We start from the raw sequence: 24,027 nt of genomic DNA, 5'->3' as shown, positions 1-24,027 counted from the left end.
GGGGAGGGGCCTAGTCACGGGGAAGACTTTTCCGTATGACACAAATCCACTCTTGGGCAGACGTTGCCAAAAGTTGGCAGGTATGATAGATCCCAACCATTGAAAGTGATGGGATCCTTCCTTCTTTTGGATGTCTGATTGAATTTTTGTGGTCACAATTTTAATTTGCCTATCAAATTCCTTAAAGGGAACCTGTCACCCCCAAAATCGAAGATGAGCTAAGCCCACGAGCATCAGGGGCTTATCTACTGCACTCTGTAATGCTGTAGACAAGTCCCCAATGTATCCTGGAAGAGGAGAAAAAGAGGTTATATTATACTCACCCAGGGGCGGTTCCGCTGCGGTCTGGTCCGGGGCCTCCCATCTTCTTAGGATCACGTCCTCTTCTTGTATTCACGCTGCGGCTCAGGCGTACTTTGTCTGTCCTGTTGAGGGCAGAGCAAAGTACTGCAGTGCGCAGGCGCCAGGAAAGGTCAGAGACGCCCGGCGCCTGCGCACTGCAGTACTTTGCTCTGCCCTCAACAGGACAGACAAAGTACTCCTGCACCGGAGCCGCAGCGTGAAGACAAGAAGAGGACGTCATCCTATGAAGATAGGAGGCCCCAGACCGGACTGCGACGCCCATCGGATCGGACCGGACCGCCCCTGGGTGAGTATAATCTAACCTCTTTCTCAACTTTCAGGATACATCGGGTCTTATCTACAGCATTACAGAATGCTGTAGATAAGCCCCTGATGATGGTGGGCTTAGCTCATCTTCGATTTTGGGGGTGACAGGTTCCCTTTAGCATTCATTTGGCTGACCGCTATCTCTCATGACCTTTGCAAAAAAAAAAAAAAGAGAGGTTTTTAGGATCAGGCATGTTGGTGTCTTTGCTCCCAAAAACACAGCTGTTGGCCTTCCTCCAAACATGATAGATAGCTGTCCATAGATGGAGGTCTAAACCTAACTAGCTGTAAAATGAGCAGTGTTCATAGGAGGTGTCAAGTTTGCTAAGATAGTGGGGAAGTCCAAAGTGTGAACTGAAGATGGTTACCAAATATGCATTTATCTTTCAGCTGCTATCATGTGGGCTCCTCGAAAAGTTAAAGTTCAGTGTTTTAGAACTGCAGGAATACCTGGACACGTACAACAATAGGAAAGAAGCTACAGTGTCTGTGAGTGTACATATGTGTATATAGTGTATATATTTCTTTTTTATTTAAGGTCCTTATACACATTAGATGAAAATGGAGAAACGAACAAACTTTCATGGAACCAAACACCTTGGACTAAATCGTCCAATATTGGATTTTTTTCCACCAATGATGCAGTCAGTGCTGATCATGGGATGAAAAAAATTGACTATTCTTTATGACCGAAATCAGCCACTTAATGACAGGTTTATCCAATGTATATGGTATGGGCTCCATAACGTTAATGACCAATAGATTTACATTTGTAAGTCTGTCCAGATATCATTGTAAGAATATCTCCGTTCCCTTTAGGGCTACTGCATGCAAATAAAATACTATGTGTACATGTGAGAAATGTGAGAACAAAAACCAACATGTATCCCAAAAAGACTTGCTTGTCGTCTTTTATATATTTTTATGCATTTACCTGATATCTATATTTCATTGATTTTTAATTCTTCACTTTGCATGCATAATAAAAGTAATTTTATAATCATTTCTAATTTTATCCCAATCAGTGGCTAAAAAACTGTAAATCCACATTCGTGGGAGGTTCAAAAGATGGAGTTATCACATGTCAACCGGGAGACTCAGAAGAAAAAGTAAGAACTCTCACTACTTTACTTCTTCTCATCTGATATATGAATTTAGTTACTCACAAGCTGTTGTCACTGACCATATAAGTTTACCCTACAGTAAGATAATAGATACACTAATAAGTATGCAGCAGAAACTAATGAATGTGTATCATAGTCCTGCAGAGTGAAACAGTACAGAATTACTTCTGGTGGAAGAACCTGAACTGAAGTTGTCCCAGTGATCAACTGATTGCAGGAGGTCCAACATCATAAACCACCCATTGATCAGCTGTTATTTCTGGGGAATATAAATCGCTAACCATGTATTGCATGGACAGGCTGGTGTAAAAGGGCGCTGTGCATCAATTGTCACATCCGGTGCAGCAAGTCATGAAAAAGGAGTTCAACATTCAACACCATTTTAACAATGGCCTGTCTAACACTCCACACATATTCTTTTTCAGTGTACTGATCCTTCGGCTGGTAATACATGAGGCGACGTCTCCCCTTTGACACACACTAAGGGCTCCTTCCATGTCCGAGAAAAAGGGACCAATTATTCTGAACAGACTTTGATAAAACGTTGATCGGAGTTTGCTCAGAGTGTGATCTGTTTTCTCCCTGAAAATCAGACCACACTTAGATATCATTCGAGTGTTTTTCCCAAAAATTTTTTTCAGTACTTATACACTTGTATTGCTGATTTTGATCCGACCTTCAGATCAAAATCGAACATGTCTCCGCAATTTTCCACCAATTTCTTGGTCCGGGAAAGATCAAGAACATGTACATAGCCCTGTAGACTATCACAGGTATGAGTGCTACTGCAAACCATGTATAACACTCATACGTGAAAATCGGAGGTCTCAATGAGCACTAAGACATATTACTAGACTACGGTTATGTACACATGGCCTCCGCGCATCATTTTTGAAGCAGGAGACTCTCGCAGTTTTTTCTATGAAGCTTTAAGTGCTTTTTCAGGCGGGTTCCAGGAGGAATCCACATGACAAAAGACGTCTTTTGCACATACCCTAAGGACCCTAAGTACATCTGGTGACACTGGGGCCTGTCCAATATCGAGTGATCCTGTTCATAGGAAACTCCTAGTATTTGGATTTTGAAGGGTTTTCCCGTTACAAAAATGTATGACTAAAAGGAGGCATGCAATATGCAGGGTGGCATCTGCCCTGGTGACAGATGTTGGTGGAGAATAAAAATCAGAATTTTGACCTTCAGTCGCCTGATCCTGTTTGTTCTCAAGGATACAAGCAACCACCAATGTTTCCTAAAGTAATCTGGATGTTTTTACATTTTATAATCTTAGCGCTTTTCAGATTACACAACAAATTTGTTCAGTTTCTGTACCGTGCTGGTATTGCAGAGCATTACAACGCCATAGCTTGTTATATTGAACCCACTCATTCATGTATATTTTAATGAAATTAGTTTTACCTAATTCTGTTTATGCAAAAGTCAGGATGTGCTTGACACAACACGTTGCATCAGGTTCCGGCAGAATTGTACGTATGTCGCACCTTCCGGTAATCCAGGCATGGCAACAGCAGCCTCTGCTTGCAATATGTACCCCACCTGCCCCAACCCCACCGCTTCTATAAACCCTTTATTTTTATATATTTTGTTAATGTGAAGATTAAGCTGACATGGCAGAATTGGGCTCTTGGATATAGAAGAAATTTCTAAACTCCTGTAGTGTATTGAAGAACTTCACAGTCCCTCATGTGCTGCTGAGACGCTTCTGTCAGGGCTTAATTTAGTGCTCATCTGGAGAATGGTAATGGTGTCTGTATCTCCTGCCGTGCTGTAGATGGGCCTCTGTGTGTGGTGTACCAGCAGTAAATCCACACCCTAAGAATCGGTTGTTATATTCTGAGCTCTGCATAAAATCTCATTTTCTAATTCTACTCTTCTCTGTAATTCATATCTTCTGGCCTCTAGCTGAATATTAATTTCATCCAGTGTTTGATTGTATTTGACAGTATACTGTACCAAACTTTTGACCAGTGCTTTGTTCCATCACTTCAAAAATGTTGGACAAAACCCGTGACTATAAAGTCCTGTGATATTTGCCCGAGCCCTTAAAAACTTGATTTTCTTTTTGAAAGAGCACCTATTACTGTGTCAAAAATGGCCATTTTTGATCTTCTTATATTCCCTCTGTTCCCCTTCTTTTGTTTAAAATCTTCTATATGATTCAAGAGATATTGGCCTCTATATTTAGTGATTATTTTTGTATTTTTATTTTTTTTTTAATCATGGGGCCTGGCTCACATGATTCTGTGGGGTGTGTCCTTAGACTGCTTTGCATAATTATCTTTTGAACCACACCCCCCTTTATAAAAACACACATAAAAAAGGACAAAAAAAAGACCCCCACCTCTGGAATTGTATGTTGGATTACAAAAAACAACAAAAAATGAATTAATTGGGAGCAACGGGAATAATAAGGTAAAAACTGGCTATTGATGACCTGGCGATGAGTGCTCTTTTAATATACTGATTTTCAGTTCTATAAGAGGAGAATGCAGATAAAATCTCCATGTTTTCCTTGTGTTTCATACTTGGTTGTATGATAGGAAAAGCTTGGGTATCTGCCCTATAAGTCAATGTCTGATCCTTTAACAGGCCTTGCAATTTGGCTAAGGATAAAAATCAGTCAAATCAGTCATATCCGAAAGAGACGCCCATCTGCAGGCGGCTGTTTCAGGGTTCTTGCTCCTTGTTTGTGTCTTCAGGGGTAATGTTATACTGTTTCTCCTTACTGAGGCCGCTAACTTGCATGCCTTTTTTCCAGGAGCATTACCTAAGACTCCCCTATGCCAGGAACCATACGTAAAACCCTAGACCGACCCAATGTAAGAGATTTTAATCACAAGTCGTGTATTTGAACCCCATAAGGAAACCCTAAAATCAATACAGGCCCCAGACCCCCTAAGAAAATATGGATTCTAGGTGGAATTCTGAAGATACTCACCCTTCCTCATTCCTGCATATTATAGTCGTCTTCACTTCCGGGCCCCGGCATCATGATGTTGTCTGCGGCAGCTCGCGGGAATTGCGGTCAGGACACCTTCCAGGAGTCCGGGATAATCCCCTTTTTTCAGGAGCCTCACATACATTCTGGGAGAGTTAGCAAGTATGGCGTAAGCATACAGTATAAGATTCTTCCTCTCTATATTTGTTTACTTCTGTGTGTCTCTTTTTAAAATCTGATGTAAATGAGAAGTTTTTGACCATTTTTTTAAATTTTTTTTATATCCACGTTTGAGAAACACTTGCACAAAATTAGACTAACGAGAAAGTTTACAGTAGATATAAACCGCATCAGGTATTCACATTGTTCTTAGGCCGTCAGCTAAGGGATAATCTCGCGGAAGGAAGGAATTCTGACTCATTTGGCCGTTTCTACAGGAATGTCCGAGAAAACACTGTTATTTATATTAGCAGAAGACTCCTATACATGAAATTAATCATTGAGGTTTATACAGGTCAAAACAACAATTTGATAGAATGAAACCTTGGAGACAAATGTAAAAATGCTCTTCAAGAAGGGGGTGGTCCTATCAAAAGAAGAGGTCAATATACCCTAAAACTTGTTCAAGAATAATCTGTTCTAAATGGGAGAGTTCTTAAAACAATTAACAATTATCTGGTGGAGAAAAGAAAAATGTAAAAATTGTAGTGTAAATTACAATTGAACTAAATTGCTTGTGTGTTTTCAACTACGCCAAGCAGAATTGCGAATGCAGCTCTTGTTTAGAATGTGGGCTGTAATCCAGAACCAGTAGAATACATCAAATGCAATTTATTTCAGGGCTGGGTGTTAAAGTTGGAGTTATTTTTCAGTGGAGGTGGAAGAAATGTACCGGCCACAACTCTGGCTTCAAAATAAAAATCTGAAATATTTTATGATTGTTTTTTTTTTTGGCATTTTCGTGATGAAAAGCCCTATTTTACTACAGTAAATTTTTAATTTGTAACGATTATTAAAGAGCTATTTCTGAAGGAGTCGAAGTCAGAGCTGGAGTGATTTCGTTTAGAAATGGAGGAGCCGGAAGTTTAGCTCAACGACTCCATAGTTCTCATTTATTCACAAAGTTACTGGACTCTGTAGATTATTAATTCTATATGTAAGCTTGTGTGTAGCCTTTATTAATTCACTGTTAATCACTGTTCTAGCCAAAGGTTAATGTACTGTGGTAAAAAAATAGTGACTTGTTAGGAACTTGGCACTAAGGACACATGCTGCAGTAGACCCGGCGCCCTAGATATGCCCCGGTTTGACTGTTGGTGCTTTGTCTACAGAACAGCAGATCCAATTACATTGTGTTTTAGCTTGTCCTTTAATAATCTGCTGTTAGACTCCTTTCATGACCCATAAGTTTAGTGCCAAGGAACAGATAATGCCTTATGTTTGATTATAAAGCACGGCCCATACACAAAGCCTGTTATAAGGCTGTGTGCATTATTCCTAATTAGTGATGGGTGTTATCCGATCATGCGCGGGTGCTAACAAAGTGACTTCGATGTGCTCAAATAATATTTTCAAGTCCCTGCTTTCGCATGTCTTGCTGTTGCATGTGTTACGGCTGTCAAACAGCTGCGAGACTTGCAGCCGCGGGGACTCGAACATATTTTTCAAGCATGACGAAGACCGGGGCCGTGGAGTTGATAAGTAAGCCAAACCTCCGACTCCTCAGTTTCCATGACACCGACTCCGACTCCACCAAAATGGGCTCCGACACCACAGCCCTGACAAAGATACTCGGTTAGTACCCGAGCATTCTTGGATAATGCACATTCGCTCATCACTATTCCAGAAACCCAAGCACTCTTTTGGAACTTCTATTCACTATGAATCAATCTAGTTAGATGTGTTTCGAACAAATACAAGGTCGTTCTAACTACCTCCAAACAACGTTTTTTTTTTTTTTGTACAAACCCAATTTATTAATTGGGAGTTTCTTTGGTTTTATAGTAGTGGTATTAAAGGGATTATCCATTTTAGAAAACCCATTTTTCCATACGGTATTAGTCAATTCTGAGTTAATAAGGGGATCCTATGTTCAAGATCGTCCTCTTTTGGCCAGAGCGGAGAGTAGATGCATAGACCATCACCGGCGGTGGAGGACCTGTCCTGCGTTAGGGCTCGTTCAGACAAGGATATAATCAGTCTGTGTGCTGTCCTGTAGGCATACAGATGGCACACTGACCAATGTGATACTTCATGTGAATGTTTTTACACTCGGACAGGTGGTGCGCATGTAAAGAATTGTAGCATGCACTACTTTGATCCGTATTTCAAATCAGACTCAATCAGAAGTCAATGAGTGCACAAAAAACGATCACACGTGGGTTACCTTCCATATGTCGTGCTTTTTTTCATGGATCCATTACAATTATTAACATAGAAATTAAAATACATTTTCCTATGATTTCTAAAACTATACCGGATGCCATAATGGATGTACAAAGCGGACATGCGAATGGCATAAGGATTAAAGAGGAAAAACAGTAGGTCTATATTTCTAGGATGAAAAACAACTGATTGATTTAAATAGTCATCGTGTAATGTTTCATCTCTCCTGCGGGGGTGCTGCAGGGAAAGAGAATACTTTTTTCTTGCAAGGTTTATCTAGCTGATAGCTGGTCGTTGCAGCACAAGGAAATTTTGTCAAAGAACCCAACCAGCAAGTAGGGATTGTCCACATTGGAGAACACTCTACGGTTTATTGTTTTTGAGGGTTTCTTGTTTTGTTTTTTTCATCAATTGGTTTGGACTGCAGAGGCCTCCTGTCACTTCCCATTTCCAATGTTCTTTTCATTATACTTTTTTTTTTTTACTAGCTTGTGTGACTGCCCTGCATGCTATAGGTATAATATTATGTTTTTCAACCCCTCCAGTGGTTGAAAAATGACTGCTAGCGCTGCTTTGTGAAGCTGTGCAGGTCTGGGGTCTTTGTATTGCATGCACTGACGTGACTCTGTCCTCTCTTCTCCTCTTTTCTCACACCATGCTGTCTCACCAGCAAATGGAATCTCTTGCCGTAAGTCTCTTTTCTTTACTATTTTCTCTTCAATGTCATGATTTCAAATCCTGTACTAATACCTCTAACTGGAAATGTAACCTGACTATTCAGTGTTTTCTGATTCGCCTACCCCACAAAATCTTGCACATTATGGAGCTCACCAGAATCGTGAGGAGGTCTGTGTGTCTTTTACTACTTGAGTATGACACAGATATCTGTATGACAAAATGTTTCCACATGATATCCAGAAAGGAGATTGCATTATTTGTTTAGAATTGATAAATTGACGGATCATGATGATGCCATCTTGCGGTGTTCTTCTCCCAGGGAACATCCAAGATATTTACATGGCTCCAGGAATGTTTGGTTTTGTGGACATTACTTTTAATCACTTTAAGGCCACGTTCACATGTTCAGCATTTGGTCAGTATTTTACCTCAGGATTTGTAAGGCAAAACCAGGAGTGGGTGATAAATACAGAAATGGTGACGTGTTTCTATTATACTTTTCCTCTGATTGTTCCACTCCTGGTTTTGGCTTACAAATACTGAGGTAAAATACTGACCAAATACTGAGCGTGTGAACATGGCCTTATACTAACTTTTATTCCAATTTTAATTAATGTTTTACTGGCTACTGTTGGCTCAGGATGGCTACTATTATCCTAAGGGAAGCTTTCCTATCCAGAGGGTTAGGGTCCACATACGACTGTTTGATCCCGCTTGTGTCTCCCTAACTGGTGGCAGCTGTAAATACTATCCCGGGAAAGTCATAATAAAACTGAAACATGGTACTAGATAGCGATGAGTGAGCTTGCTCGCATAAGGTGTTATCTGAGCATGCTCGAGTGCTAATGGAGTATGTTCGACGTGCTCTAATACTATGGTCGAGTCCCCGCAGCTGCCTGTCTCGTTGCTGTTTGACAGCCGACACACTTGCAGGGATTGTCTAACAAACAGGCTATCCCTGAATGTGGAGCACATGAGCATGCTCAGATAATACCTGATCTGAGCATGTTCGCTCATCACTACTTATCTGTGGTCGCAATCCTGCCTCATAATGAACAGGAAGTATACATCTAACACATCACCATTAGACAAAAAAATTGCAAGATTTACAATTTTTTTTTTTCAATACAGATCGCTATATACAAAAAAAATAATCCCAAAATAAAAAATAACATTGTACAAAAAAATCTTTAACACCGGGGTATTTTTTTTTTTTACATTTTGGGGGCTTTTTTGGCGTTTGTTACAGACCATACAGTGTAGATACCTATGTCTTAAATACTTCAGAGGGTTATTTAAATGAAAGCTCAGACAGAGAGGTTACTGGAGGGGACTGGGCACATAGGACAACCTCTAATAATGGAAGGGGTTATCCCAAAACCAACATTTTTCAAATACCACATTAAATTGATAAATGAAGTTGAGCCAAAAGATTTGCAGGACCTTGGCTTAGCCGTCACATCGGCACTGGTAGTCTGTGGCCACCAAAACCCGGCACTGAAAACCTCCTACTACTTGGGACTCGTGCTATTCTGACTAGTAGGCCCAGTGACTTCATTACATTGCAACACAACACAGGCTGCGGAAGTCCTCACTGATTTAGAGACCGGGGTCTGAAGTCCACTGTGTGATGGGAGCTGTAATGAGCATTTGCCATCACCGCTATAGATGGAGAATGGAGCAGTGGTAGCACAAGCTCATTACTCCTCCATTCTCATGGGGGACTTTCAAGTCCCCCTTTCTTAGGATTTGAAGAGAAGCATGTGGGTAGGTGATATGTTTAACCTTTTACAGCCTTGTGCTGATCGTTTCCAATATCTGGAAGGGTCTAGCATGTCTGATTTTGTTCTCTACGAGATATGCCACTGTCAGATGTGTGTCCGCAGCTCTTGCATAAAAAGCACATGACCGTTTGGCAGAGTGAGCTCTCCTGTGGATGGGAAAGTTGGGCGAGATGGCTGACCGCTACCTAAAGTGTATGGGGGGCTTAAGACATTGGTGGTAGTCTTCCATAATCTGATCTGTTACCAATCCATATCCTGACATCCAACTGAATCTGAAAGATCTTGATGTTTAGTCTGGCCAAACGCATTAGATGGCTTTCAGCCGGTCATCCAACCAGCCAAGATTCCCTTACGGCAGAGTGTCCTAAGTTCTCTGTGAAAAAGCTGCTGACTAACGATTCATCCGGTGGCTCATCACAGGGAGAACAGTACAATCAGCACTCTGAAATCAGATGTGCGTAATCGAAATCTCTCCCAACAATTAGTTGGCCAGGACCCCCCATACACATTAAACCATTGACTGAACCCAGCGATATCTGCGAGTTTAGCTAATATTAATCATATAATGTCTATGGGGGCTTTCAGTCTTCGAGGTTGAATCATGTATTGATGCACCAGGATAGACAGGAAATTATCACTCACATATAGTATTTCTCCATGACATGGCTGGATTAAAAAGCTCTGCTGATATCTCTGTTTAGGAAATACCAGCGACAACTGAAGAGAGCTTACAGTTGTGCCCAAAAGTTTACATTCCCCAGCAGAGTTTTTGCTTTCTTGGCCTTTTTTCAGAGAATATGAATGATAACACCAAAACTTTTTCTCCAGTCATGGTTAGTGCTTGGGTGAAGCCATTTATTGTCAAACTACTATGTTTTCTCTTTTTAAATCATAATGACAACCCAAAACATCCAAATGACCCTGATCAAAAGTTTACATACCCTGGTGATTTTGGCCTCATAACATGCACAGAAGTTGACACAAATTGGTTTGAATGGCTACTAAAGGTAACATCCTCACCTGTGACCTGTTTGCTTGTAATCAGTGTGTGTGCATAAAAGCTGAGTAAGTTTCTGGGATCCAGACAGACTCTTGCATCTTTCATCCATCCACTGAAGTTTCTGTATTGTGAGTCATGGGGAAAGCAAAATGATTGTCAACAGATCTACGGGAAAAGGTAGTTGAACTGTATAAAACAGGAAAGGGATACAAAAGATATCAAAGGAACTGATAATGCCAGTCAGCAGTGTTCAAACTGTGATTAACAAATGGAAAATCAGGGGCTCTGTAAAAAACTAAACCACAGTCACGTAGACCACAACTGCCAGGAAAATTGTTCAGGATGCAAAGAAGAGCCCACAAATAATATCAGCTGAAATACAGGACTCTCTGAAAACTAGCGGTGTGGCTGTTTCAAGATGCACAATAAGGAGGCACTTGAAGAAAAATGGGCTGCATGGTCGAGTCATCAGAAGAAAACCATTACTGCGCAAATGCCACAAAGTATCTCTCCTATAATACGCAAAACAGCACAGAGACAAGCCTCAAAACTTCTGGAACAAGGTAATTTGGAGTGATGAAATCAAAATTGAACTTTTTTGGCCACAACCATAACGTTACATTTGGAGAGCGGTCAACAAGGCCTATGATGAAAGGAACACCATTCATATTGTAAAGCACAGAGGTGGATCGCTGATGTTTTGGGGATGTGTGACCTACAAAGGCACAGGAAACATAGTCAAAGTTGAAGGAAAAATTAATGCAGCACATTATCAGCAAATACTGGAGTCAAATTTGCACTCATCAGCCTGGAAGCTGCCCATGGGACCTACTTGGACATTCCAACAAGGCAACGATCTAAAACACAAGGCCAAGTTGATCTGTCATTGGCTACAGCAGAGCAAAGTGAAGATTCTAGAGTGGCCATCTCAGTCTCCTGACCTCAATATCATCTCTGGGAAGATCTCAAGCGCACAGTTCATGCTAGACAGCCCAGGCATTTACAGGAACTAGAGGCTTTTGGCCAAGAAGATTGGGCAGCTTTACCATCTGAGAAAATAGAGAAACTCATCCACAACTACCACAAAAGACTTCAAGCTGTCAGTGATGATAAAGGGGGAAATACACGGTATTAAGAAATGGGGTATGTGAACTTTTGATCAGGGTCATTTTGATGTTTTGGTTGTCATTATGATATAAAAAGATAAAACACAGTAGTTTGACAATAAATGGCTTCACCCAACAACTAACCATGAGTGGAGAAAAAGTTTTGGTGTAATCATTCATATTCTCTGAAAAAAAGGCCCAAGAAAGCAAAAAATCTGCCGGGCTATGTAAACTTTTGAGCACAACTGTACAGGTTTTCTTTAGGGGAGTACATGGATGGGTCAGATCCCATATATTTGTGTTTTGGTCATTGTGAGATCAGATACTTTTATGTAAATGCCAAAGATTCAGGTTTCCAGTAGTTCACACATCCTACTCGTTAATATTTAGCCTCTTTTTGAGGGCTTGTTCCATGGGGCTACCAGCATTTATACAGTTTACCCTAAAAACTAACAGAGAAAAGATGAAGATTTAGGCTATGTTCCCACCTTCATTAGGTAATATCACTTGTCTATTCCATTCTAGAAACAGATATTTGATATATTCAAAATAGATCCACTAAGTAACTGATGCAAACTGAAGCAGAAGGGCCTTATGGATTAATGGTGGTTGGGGGACAATCCCTTTTAGTATTATGAGATCTTTCTGGCTTATGTTGTGTTATTTTTTAGAAAGGGAAAAAAGACATTAGTCTTATTTTTTTTTTTACACTTTTCCTTCTGTGTAAAAAACAGACACATGACGGAAGTGGGTCAGATCCCATAATAATCGGTGGAGGACCTCACCTTCCGTTTGCACCGGTTTTGGACTTGGATTCCATTTTTGTGTTCCTAGAAGGGAAAAGATAAATGGAATACCCTAATGCAGGGACTTTTACGATTTAATTCAAAAAGCGGTAATGAAAAATATAATAAGTTGCATGTCTCAGAGATTTGGTGTATCCTGGGAAGTCTGCAGCCAGGACATCCACAGCAGTGATAAGTCATTGGGCAAAGGACCATGACGCTACCATTGTTGGGCTACAGTCAAACATCCTTTTCCTCTTTTAGATCTTTCAGATAATGACTGATTTACTTTTTTTTTTATCTTATTTGGGTTCTCTGCGTGAACTTTTTTTTTCCATTGACACTCAGCAATGGATCAGTCAGACATATGTAAATGAATCCATTTTTGATGGATGCAAAAAACGAAGATTGGTTTTTCATCCATTTTTGACGGATTCCCATGGACTTGACAGACTATATCTGATCTGCATTGAACATGCACTAAGTTTAAGAAATTATTTTGTTAAAACAAAAATTGATGTGTAAATGCTTTTTTTTTTAACTCAATTAAATTTTTATTAAGAATAACATTACAATTGACATGTTACATTCTTGTTTTCAGTACAAAGTTTTCCCCCCAAATGAACCCCGCAATCCCAACTTATCCTGCCCCCCCCCCCCCCCCAATAAGACAGCCCACCTTGTTTAATAGCTCCACACTCAAATCTATAGGATGACTATCCCCTCAGTTAGGACCATAGGCCACGTGTTATGTTTTCACCAATTCAGGGTCTTGATTCACCCGGTCTCTATAACAAACCTATCCCATGGCAAGCCACGGAGACCACAGCTTATTGGACATTTCAATTTTCCCTCTTTTCTGATAAAACCCCTTTTCCAGTTTCAGGCCCTGCTTCACATATTGGAGGAATTCTCTTCTTGAAGGCGGCTCGTCCTTAATCCAATTTCGCGCTATTACCTTCCGGGCCATATACAGCAATCTGGCAATAGCTGTCTCCAGGTTGTTATCCACTCCAATCTCATCCACGCACCCCAACAAGCACACCATCGGGTCCCTTGGCACCGTGCATCTGTATGCTCCTTCCACACGACTCAAAACTACCAACCAAAAAGCAGCCAGTCTCGGACACGTCCACATCATATGAAATATATCTGCATCTGTAGATTTACACCTCGGGCACTCAGAATCATCACGCAAGCCTGCCTTATATAACACCTTCGGAGATTTGTAAACTCTGTATTACATAAAGCTGTGACAGCCTATACGGCTCGCTCAGAGACAGCTGTGGAACCCACTCCAGCACCGACTCCCAAGCTTCATTCTCCATTGGGCCCAGATCCCTCTCCCACTTAGCTCTCGCCAGTATTGGAAACCTTAACAGGAAAGTGTGCAGCAAGTCTTTATAAAGAGTGGAAGTAACCCCCCAGTAGTCCCTTCACCACACACATACTCTAACACTATATCCCTTTGAATTCTGATTCCTCCGTCCCTGTTCTGAGCTCCAAATGCGTCTCATCCGCAAATATTGATATTCCCCCGCAGGCCCGAGATCAAATTCCACCTGCAATCGGGAAAGGGATTTCAACTCTCCCTGCTCAATTATCTGATAGACATATTGAATCCCCTTGGCCTGCCATTCTGGTAGTACCCCCATTGCCACAAACTCCTTTAAATTATTATTATGCCATAGCGGGGAGAATCTGGTCAGACCCGTAATCCCACGTATATGTTTGTCTACCCCATAGCTTACATATCAATAACATAGTCGGATACAATTTCCCCAAAGCCCCCAGGGAGCCATCCTCCAGACATTGTACTGCTGGCCTTCTTTTTGTCACCTTTTCCATTAATTGCTGTACCGCCCCGGACGACCCTTCATGCGCCCAGCCCTTTAAATGCTGACTCTGGGCTGCAAGAAAATATACTTCAGGGTTAGGCAATGCCAAGCCCCCATCTTCCTTGGGTCACTCAAGTGTCTCCAGTCTGATACGTGGATGTTGTCTCCCTCATACCAAATTCCTGAACAGGGAGTTAATCTGCCGAAATTTCCCACGCGGTATCCAAACTGGCGCATTATGAAGAACATACAGAATCTTCGGCATCAAAATCATTTTGATAAGATTCACCCTGCCCACCACAGATAAATGCAGCTTAACCCAAGCATCCACTTTTGCCTTAAGAACACCTAAGATCGGAGTCCGATTCCTATGTATGTAATCCGTAACCGACATAGATACCCATATCCCAAGATATTTAAATTGACTTACCACTTTCAGTCGCCCATCCTCCAGCAGCTCACTCCCTTCCTCCCCTACGTCGTCCACTTTAAACAAAATAGACTTACTCCAGTTTATCGTCAGTCCTGACATTGAGCCAAATCTTTCAATAATCCCAATAGCCCCCCCCACGGAAGCAACCGGGTCAGCTAGAAACAGTAGAATATCGTTTGCATACAACGCCACCCTCTCTTCAATCATTCCATATTTAAACCCAGACACCTCGTCAGACTGTTGAAGTTTAGCAGCCAATGGCTCCACGGCCAGAGCAAACAAAAGAGGAGAGAGCGGACATCCCTGCCTTGTCCCTCTAGCTAATTGTATAGTCCGTGATAACTCCCCATTCACCCGGACTCTGGACATCGGCTGCGAATACAGCAGCCGAATCCAGGACACAAACCCCATATATTGCAACACCTGCCAGAGATATCCCCATTCCACACTGTCGAACGCCTTATGGGCGTCTAAAGATGCAATAACTCTCTGGCCACAGTTATCAGACCTAAGCTGCAGATTCATAAATAGCCTCTGTAGGTTGACCGCCGTGGATCTATCAGGCATAAAGCCAGATTGGTCTGGGTGCACCAGGCCGGAGATTACACTCGTCAACCTCATCGCCAACAGCTTGGCCAGAATCTTGACATCTATAGTGAGCAAGGAGATTGGCCGATATGACTCAGGTTGCCCCAAGTCTTTCCCCTCCTTAGGAATCACCGCTATTATGTCCTCTCTCATGGATGTAGGCAGACACTCCCTAGTCTTAGCCTCCTCTAGGACAGCCTTTAATCTGGGAATTAGCACCTCCCCCATATGTTTATAGATCTCAGCAGGAAACCCATCCCATTAGCCATAGACTGTAATGCCCGACCCAGTTCCTCCTCCGTGATAGGAGCCTCCAAGCCCTCTCTATCTGCATCACTCAACCTCAGGAGCTCCAGTCCCTCAAGGAACGCCACTGTGTCTCCCACCGTCCCATCCACCCGAGAGGAATATAGGTCCTCGTAAAAATCCGCAAAAACCTCCAAAATCTCTGGAGTCTCAGAGACACTCGTACCACTTCCGGAAACCAGAGAATGGACAAACGAAGTACTTCTCTGTGCAGAAGCCACCAGCGACAGCATGTGACCTACAGTTTCACCCTCCTGATAATAAGCCAGCTTCATGAATTCCCGCTTCCTTTCAGCTTTACCCAGCAAAATTTCTTCCAGATGACTTTGAGCTGCCTTTAATCTTTTCCCAGCTTCCGGAGTACCCAGTGTCACCATCTCATCCTCCGCTGCCCTCAACCCATCAATCGCTGCCTTCTCTGCCGCTCTCGACTTCCGCTTACATCTATTAATGTCTCTAAACAGCAGCCCTCTTAAAGGGAACCTGTCACCATGTTTTTGGAAGATGGGATAAAAATAGCGTTAAATAGGGGCAGAGGTGGGCATTACATTAGTGTGTTTGTTATGCGTTTATTACCCACCTAAGTTGCCGAAATACCTTTGCAAAGTCTCCGTTTTCGCCTGTCAATCAGGCTAGTCTGGTCAGATGGGCGTTGTCTTCCCCCAGATTTTGCGTAGTTTTCCGTTGGTGGCGTAGTGGTGTGCGCATGCCCAAGGTCCCGAATCCTCTGCCAGGGGATTTCAAAGAGCGCGGTGTCCGTTATTGCATTGGTGATCGGTGGGCGCGGCCATCTTCCTTTGGCCGCGCGTGCGCAGAAGCGGCGCTCTGCCGGCCGCGGCATCAGGAAAATGGCCGCGGGATGCCGCGCGTGCGCAGATGGATATCGCGGCAGCCATTTTCCTGAAGCCGCGGCCAGCAGAGCGCCGCTTCTGCGCACGCGCGGCCAAAGGAAGATGGCCGCCCCCACCGATCACCAATGCAATAACGGACACCGCGCTCTTTGAAATCCCCTGGTAGAGGATTCGGGACCTTGGGCATGCGCACACCACTACGCCACCAACGGAAAACTACGCAAAATCTGGGGGAAGACAACGCCCATCTGACCAGACCAGCCTGATTGACAGGCGAAAACGGAGACTTTGCAAAGGTATTTCGGCAACTTAGGTGGGTAATAAACGCATAACAAACACTCTAATGTAACGCCCACCTCTGCCCCTATTTAACGCTATTTTTATCCCATCTTCCAAAAACGTGGTGACAGGTTCCCTTTAAGTACGCCTTCATGGCTTCCCATACAGTAAGAGCATCTACACTCCCATCATTCAGCTCAAAAAATTCCACCAACTCCCGTTTTATCTTATCTAGATCTATACTCTGCAGCCAGTTAGGGTGAATCTTCCACTCTCTCCTGTTCACGGCCCCTGTCCCCATCGGCCGAAACTCCACCTCAATTGGACTATGGTCCGAGAGGGCCCTAGGCAAATATCTCACATCCCCTAATATCGTGTCCAACAGACGGTTGCCCAGTGCCAAATCAATTCTGGATAGAGTACCGTGAGCCGGTGTATAACATGAGTTCCCCCTTTCCCCAACATGTCTAACTCTCCATAGATCAGTCATACCCACTTCACGAATATAAGTCCCAAACGTAGTAATGTGTCCCACTGTCCTATTCTGGGAGTTTTTATTTTTATCCCAAAAGTCATCACATATATTATGTGTAAATGCTTTTATTAAACTCTTGGACAGTACATGGATGAAAAAAAAGCAGAGATGTGCATGCCGCCATAGATATTACTCATTTCTGCACTGGTACCACGCTAAGTGGTTTGGATGTGTGGTCTATGGTGGAGCAATTTTTTGAGACGTTTTTCACATAAGTGAGACAAAATGGTCTCATACTAGGACTAGAAAAATTCCCGAAAAATCTGAAAATACGAAGAAATATGAGTGTAGCTAGAAATTGTAGAACATTTTCAGATGGGAATGACGCTCTACAGTGACTATTGGATATTGTGCAGAATACATAAACTCTGGATCTGGTAATTTGGTGGTTTCTCTTCTCATTACGTGGTACGAGACCTTTTAGGTTTCCGAGTTTTATGTAGAGCAGGAAATGATGTGTTTCTCCTAACCTCAGCTTTTCTTTGTTCTTTTGCAGCAATTGGAACTCTGTCAACGATTGTATAAGCTTCACTTCCAGCTGCTATTGCTTTTTCAGTCTTATTGTAAACTAATCGGACAAGTCCATGAAGTCAGCTCCATGCCCGAGGTATGTCCGTGCATTCAATGCATATAAAAGCTAAATTCTCACATATTTTGGATTTTCTGTCAATTTTTTTCTTCTCCTGATGCTGTCCTGGAGAGTTGTTTGTTTTTTTTTCCTGGAAGAGGGTTTCAACAGTTTTAGAAGCAGTTTCTGCTTGAAAAAAAACCCCTGTGTGAACGTAGCCTTAGGGCTTGTGCAAACGTTGAGTTTTTTCGTGCTTGCAAAAATGAATACATTTTTTTAAATCTTTCACGTGATGATTTCTTTTCCTTTTATATTTTACCCATCAATGAATTTTTGTATTTATTAATTTGCGTCTGCAGCATGGTTATTCATTTTCCCTTTTTGTAGCATAAAAAAGCGTAAGTAAAAATGCGACAAAAATGCATTAAAAAAGTGCGGATTGAATGCTATGTTTTTCCTGCCAAGTGACGTGTTCTTGGTGCACAGATATCCAGTGTGTGAACACACCCTTATAGTTGCACAATAGCTGGAGTGCCGCAGGATGCCAATTCCTGTTGTAGGGGATTATGTTCATGTCTTGACGTTAGATCAGTTATTTATGCTATTCATTTTTTGGATAATGATACAAAACATCTCTTCATTTATAGATAATTAAGTTGTTCATATGGTATCTATGTATCTTGGCTCTTTATTTTAGTCCACAGACAAGTACCAACAATTCCTGAAATCAGGGACCAAATTGGGACACAGAATATTTTAGGATTTTTGAGTAGTACCTGAGTATTTTACCTTAACTGTTGTTTATATAACATTTTAAAGCCATGTTATGGGCTCTCATGATTTCATGATTGAGGATGGTGATTTGACATAAACACAGTGACAAGAGAGTCATTAAAGGGAGATTTATACTAATATTGTATTGATGATCAATGAATAACTGATTGTCGGGGTGCAGGTTGTCAGACCCCCATCAATCAGCTGTCATCAGCTCCAGCAGTGGTTGGATATAAACAGTGTAAAAACAGCACAGCTGTGTAGTTGCTGCTGCTGGGTACTGCAGATCACCTTCTATTTATCCATTGGGAGCTGATCTGCAACATCTGGCAGAGACTTTTTTGACTTGTGAGCAATGTGCCACACACCGGAATTGTTGACGTGGAAATTATTTAATATATATTATAAAAATAGTGATTTCTTCCTTTAGTTGTTTAATATCTCCAGGGAACTGAATAAGAACTTATAGCACAGCTGAGATCAGTATGTAGTAGTTGCTGCTGCTGGGTACTGCAGATCACCTATTTTTTTTTCATTAGAAGCTGATCTGCAACAGCTGGCAGAGTCTTTTTGACTCGTGATCAATGTCCACTGGAATTGTTGACGTGGAAATTTATTTAATCTAGCAATTTTATAAAATTAGTGATTTCTCCTTTTCATTGCTTTTTTCTTTAGTTACTTAACATGTCAAGAGAACTGAATGAACTGAAGAAGAACTTAAAGGAGGCAAGTTTATACATTGCCGCAGAGTCACTGAATATGGAATCTGCACCATACGAGCCAACGTTCAGTTCCACAGAGTTCGCCATACAGTCCATGCTGGAGTGTTTAAAGAACAACGAGCTAGGGAAGGCGATACGTCAGATCCGCAATTGCAGGTGTGTCTGCGTAACCTCCATGCAAAGTCAAGAGTTTGATGGGATCAGTTTAAAAATGGACTTGTGATATCGGTCATGGATCTGTTATGAATAGAGGCCATAATGCTAGTGTGACCGGAGCCTAAACGGTGAAAAGAATTTGTAGAGCAAAATGTTCTAAATTGATTTTTACTCTTGAATAATGAATTTCCTAACTAGTTAAAAGGGGGCATTGACCTGAAGATTTTAGGATTCCCCTCTCTAAATGCATTCTTAGGTACCAATTAATTTTTACATTTGCTTATTTTTTTGATGAGCTTTTCATATTTTATGCCTTCCATTTTGCTTTTTTTTTGTCACTTTTTCGTTTTTCTTTACTTGGTCACTCTGGGCAGGGTTTAGGGTTTCCAGATGTTTTGGGCCGATTTATTAATTGCGATTTTTAAGTCGCAAATTTTATCACAAATGTATGCTACATGCTACTTTGTTCTATAAAGTTTCAAAAATTTTTAGACAAAAATAAACAACAATTTTGATCTTGCTCACAATTCATGATCCACATGCACCATTTTGAAGAATTTGGTGCAAAACAACGTCAACGGAGACACAAAAAGAAAAGGGACTTGAAAAAAACACAAATGAAGAATTGGGCCCTTTGTTTTGATATAGACTAAATGTTGTCGATTTTATTATTTGTCCTGAAATACAAGAAAGGAAGATTCTGAGTAGATTATATTTATGTATAAGCAGAGGGCTATCTAAACACCACAGCATTTTTCCGAATGGACAAAGCTTGGAGGTTGTCTGATCAGATTAATCCCTGGTCTTATGACCTAGTAAGTGAGGCCATCTCGGGACCTTACCTTAACCATAAAAGTGGAAATGGGTAAGAAGCAACTGTTCTCATTCTGGAGTTCTGGGTCAACTATAGTAACACCTTCATTTTGATAATGATTGGAGAAGGATCATGGTAAATTCCACCATCAAAAACCATTAATTGCTTTGTGTCAATTGCTTTAGACATAGAGTAACCTACATCTAAATTGTCTAAATAGTCTAAAACCTAAGTACCTTAAATAATTATTTCATAAATCAATAGAAAACCTGAGAATACACAACTTAATCCTGCTGGATTGATCTTTCACTCTCCATTCATGAGTAGAATCACATTACTGAGATAGGAGATGGCAGTTGGTGCTTTTAAAATTCTATGGAGGAGGAGGAGCTATAGAAAGACATAATGTTCTACTGAAACGACAGTTACCGTTCTCCATAGAACGTTGAGAACCAACTGTAATCTATTTCAGTTATGGGAATATCTGTGTCCACTGAAGACAGATTTTACCTGTGAATTGAGAATTTGGAGAATAAATGATGAGTCCAGGAGCAGAAAGAAGCAGATTTCTCTCAACATATATAGTTTTTAATCATTTTCATGTGTACTATTGATTTATGAAAAACAAAATTTAAATTATGGTTGCTCTTTAAGACCACCACTTATTGGAAGAACATGTGTCCTAAGAATTCCTTTTCCACTAGGTGTAATAGCAGGTGATATTCTTACCCAGGCAGAGAATTGATGGAGAGCTGCCCGCTTGGCTTTCTCCGTTTCAACCAAAGAAGTTTCGGAAATAGCCAGTACTCCTGTGTAGCACTGGGAACATCTCATTGACTCATAACCTGTTACCGGCCTTGTCGTCCTATGTCATGTCTTTGAATAATGAAGCACCTTTTGTGTTTTCAGGAAACTGTGGCCTAATGACATATTTGGTAGCAGCGCCGACGATGAAGTGCAAACACTACTGAACATTTACTTCCGACACCAGACACTTGGGCAGACCGGCACGTATGCCCTCGTAGGCTCCAATCAAAACTTAACAGATATCTGCACCAAGCTCATGGACCTCAACATGGAGATTCGAGATATGATTCGCCGAGCTCAGAACTACCGTGTTGTCTCAACTTACCTCCCTGACTCCAACGTTTCCGGCACTAGTCTCTGACAAGAAGCCAGCGTCTGTCTTCCCTCCTCAACTGGAGGTGCTGCCCTGTTGGACTGAGGTCGCTCAGTATCTACTCCATATTGGGAAGACTCTGTCACACTGTTACCATTCCTGCTAACCTTAGGCCAGTCTATCAAGCAAAGCGGAAAGATGATGGCGTCTGTATCAATACCGTATAAGGATAGAGGTGTCAACAGCCCGGGGGGTGGATCTTTTACCTCCAGCCATTCGGAAGCGCTGTTATGCTTTATCTCACTACTAAAGAAGTGACTTCCATTGTGTACCAAAGCCTATTATACTGAATCATACTTCCTTTCTATAAACCTTAGGATGGCAAAAGTGCAATGTTTCACAGAATAATATATATATAAATATATATAGTCTATTTTTTGTTGCTCTTACTATACTTTTCAAATACTTTTTAATTTGTCAATGAACAGTCAACAGGCAGAATGAGGCTGGCCGTAGAGGAATACTGATGACTGGTCAATAGCTGAGAGCCTGTAGATATGGAGGCGGATTGAGAGCAGACTACAATTATGTTGTACACTGTAATTTGGAGGATTACTGTATTTCACGCTGCTATGACAGACATTTCCTAGAATCGCTAGGCTGCTGCGACAAATGTACTTGATCATAGTCGAGAACTGTTTCAGATCACCCCCATTGATTTAGGCCATTTTAACTTTTGGAGGATTTTGGCTGCCTTTTATTAAACAGATGTGCTTTTTTTCCCCCCTAACTATTTATACAATGAAAAAGAAGGCTGATATGACTTATCTACCATATTGAAAGTGGAAGTTTGAAGAACGACGACATGTTTTTCATCTGTCACGCATGCATTTTCCTCTTTTATTTAATGTATATTTGGACGATAATTTGTTGCAATGAAGAGTTCTTGTTTGTTTTTTTCATTTTTTTCTTTTTTTTAATTGGAAATGTTTTTTTTTTCTTTTTCATTTATGATATGCATATTATATTAATATATATATTGGTATATATGTATGACATTTTCCTTCTTGGAATTTCTGCTGTCGAGTGTGAATTGAATTGCATGAAATTCTTTTGCACATTTTGAGTCATTTCCATTCACGCCTAATCTATGTAACTTATTCACCCTGTACATAATTCTGACAGTTTTGTGAAGTAATCAAGATTATTTTTGTTGAGTACATTCACTGAAATATATGATAAAGTTGTTCAGTCACTAAACCATTGCGGAAGTAATTTAATGACCTTTCAAAGAACAATTGCCATTTTCCCCAACTGCTCCACGTACAGGAATATCTGTCCAAAACAAAAAGCTCGGCCATTGAAATTGGATGAAGAGAAGGATCTGACCATTGCAAAGTCATCTGTTGGAGAAGAGTCAGGAGGCTCCCATACATATTACAATATTGGCCAATATTGGTGGGTTTGGACAACCTTAGTATAATGTGCTTTGGGACAAAGGTTAATAAGCTCTTTAGTCCTACCTATCGGTAGTAATAATCATATAAATCAATATCAAGCTTTTAAATCTATCACTCGTGACATGGGATATAGCCCACCAGTGTTTCACTTTGCACTGATGAAGGGCAAGAAGCCTGAAACAGCTGTTGACAGGTGGATACACTGGTTTGACTTCATACCCCAAGTCGTATAGAAATGCTCTTCAAAGCATCGATATTGACTTAAGAATAAACATAAAGGGGTTATCTAGGACTTTTATTATTTTTGCATATGAGGCTAAGAATTCACAGGCTGGTAGTTGCTAACTGTTTTGCCTGGCCCCGATCTTTGATGATCACGAACCACTCCTACTTGCGTTTCTCCGGTTTCCACTGACATCACGTCAACAGAGCAGCATCTTCTTTTCCACTGTGCTCTGCTGATGGAGCATCTCTGCCAATGTTATGCTGATTGACTGTCGGCTCCCTTCTGACTATCAGCATGACTTTTGCAGTGAAGCCCCATTGACATAGCAAACTGGAAGAGGATGAGCTGCTCTGTTGCCAAGAGGTGAAACAAAGCAGAGGAATCGCCGGCTGAGACGACAGAGATTGTCCCTGTGCAGAACAGACAGGTAATTAGAAACTACCTGCCTGTTGGTTCTTCGTTCCTTGTGCAAAAATAATGAGTCCTGAATAATTCCTTTAGGGAAACTATTGATCTCTTGCTGCAGTTTGAATTATAGATAAAAAAATATGCACTTTACTCACAGTTTCCAGGTCCACAGTTGAGTTTTTGGCGCTGCTCCCAGTGGTCCTGTATTGGCTGCGGCACTGACATTACGTAGACAGCGCTGCAGTCCATCAAGGAACTCCGCGGCACTGAGGGAAGTGTTCCGTCTATATGGGCAGAGCCACTGAGCTTGCTGCAGCGCTGTTGATGTGACTGCAGCGCTGTTGATGTGACTTCAGTGCCACAGCCAATATCAGACACTAAGTGCCGGAGACTCAGTGTTGGACCCGGAGATAGTGAGTAGATGTGTGTTTTTTGTTTGTGTTTTTTGGCTGGGGGGGTGTT

At 41.4% G+C, this 24,027-nt stretch overlaps 1 protein-coding gene across 7 annotated transcripts in view; it reads left to right on the top strand.

The window, feature by feature from the left end:
- Positions 1-22,731, top strand: part of FRY (FRY microtubule binding protein) — a 396,668-nt gene extending 373,937 nt beyond the window's left edge. For 4 of the 7 annotated variants that reach the window (XM_077298259.1, XM_077298260.1, XM_077298255.1 and 1 more), the window contains 6 exons: positions 1,060-1,158; positions 1,695-1,778; positions 7,805-7,822; positions 17,814-17,924; positions 19,335-19,537; positions 21,261-22,731. In XM_077298259.1, coding sequence (XP_077154374.1) covers positions 1,060-1,158; positions 1,695-1,778; positions 7,805-7,822; positions 17,814-17,924; positions 19,335-19,537; positions 21,261-21,519 — 774 coding nt within the window. In that variant the 3' untranslated portion in view covers positions 21,520-22,731. Of the gene's footprint in view, positions 1-1,059; positions 1,159-1,694; positions 1,779-4,774; positions 5,074-7,804; positions 7,823-17,813; positions 17,925-19,334; positions 19,538-21,260 lie in introns of those variants that run through there. The other 3 variants (XM_077298256.1, XM_077298258.1, XM_077298261.1) reach the window with 2 other exon arrangements.
- The last annotated feature ends 1,296 nt before the right edge of the window (positions 22,732-24,027 follow it).

This window comes from Ranitomeya variabilis, chromosome 3 (genome assembly GCF_051348905.1).
Source record: "Ranitomeya variabilis isolate aRanVar5 chromosome 3, aRanVar5.hap1, whole genome shotgun sequence".
NCBI classification, from domain to species: domain Eukaryota; kingdom Metazoa; phylum Chordata; class Amphibia; order Anura; family Dendrobatidae; genus Ranitomeya; species Ranitomeya variabilis.
The sequence above is the reverse complement of the archived record's forward strand: the minus strand, read 5'-3'. Positions and strand labels throughout refer to the sequence as shown.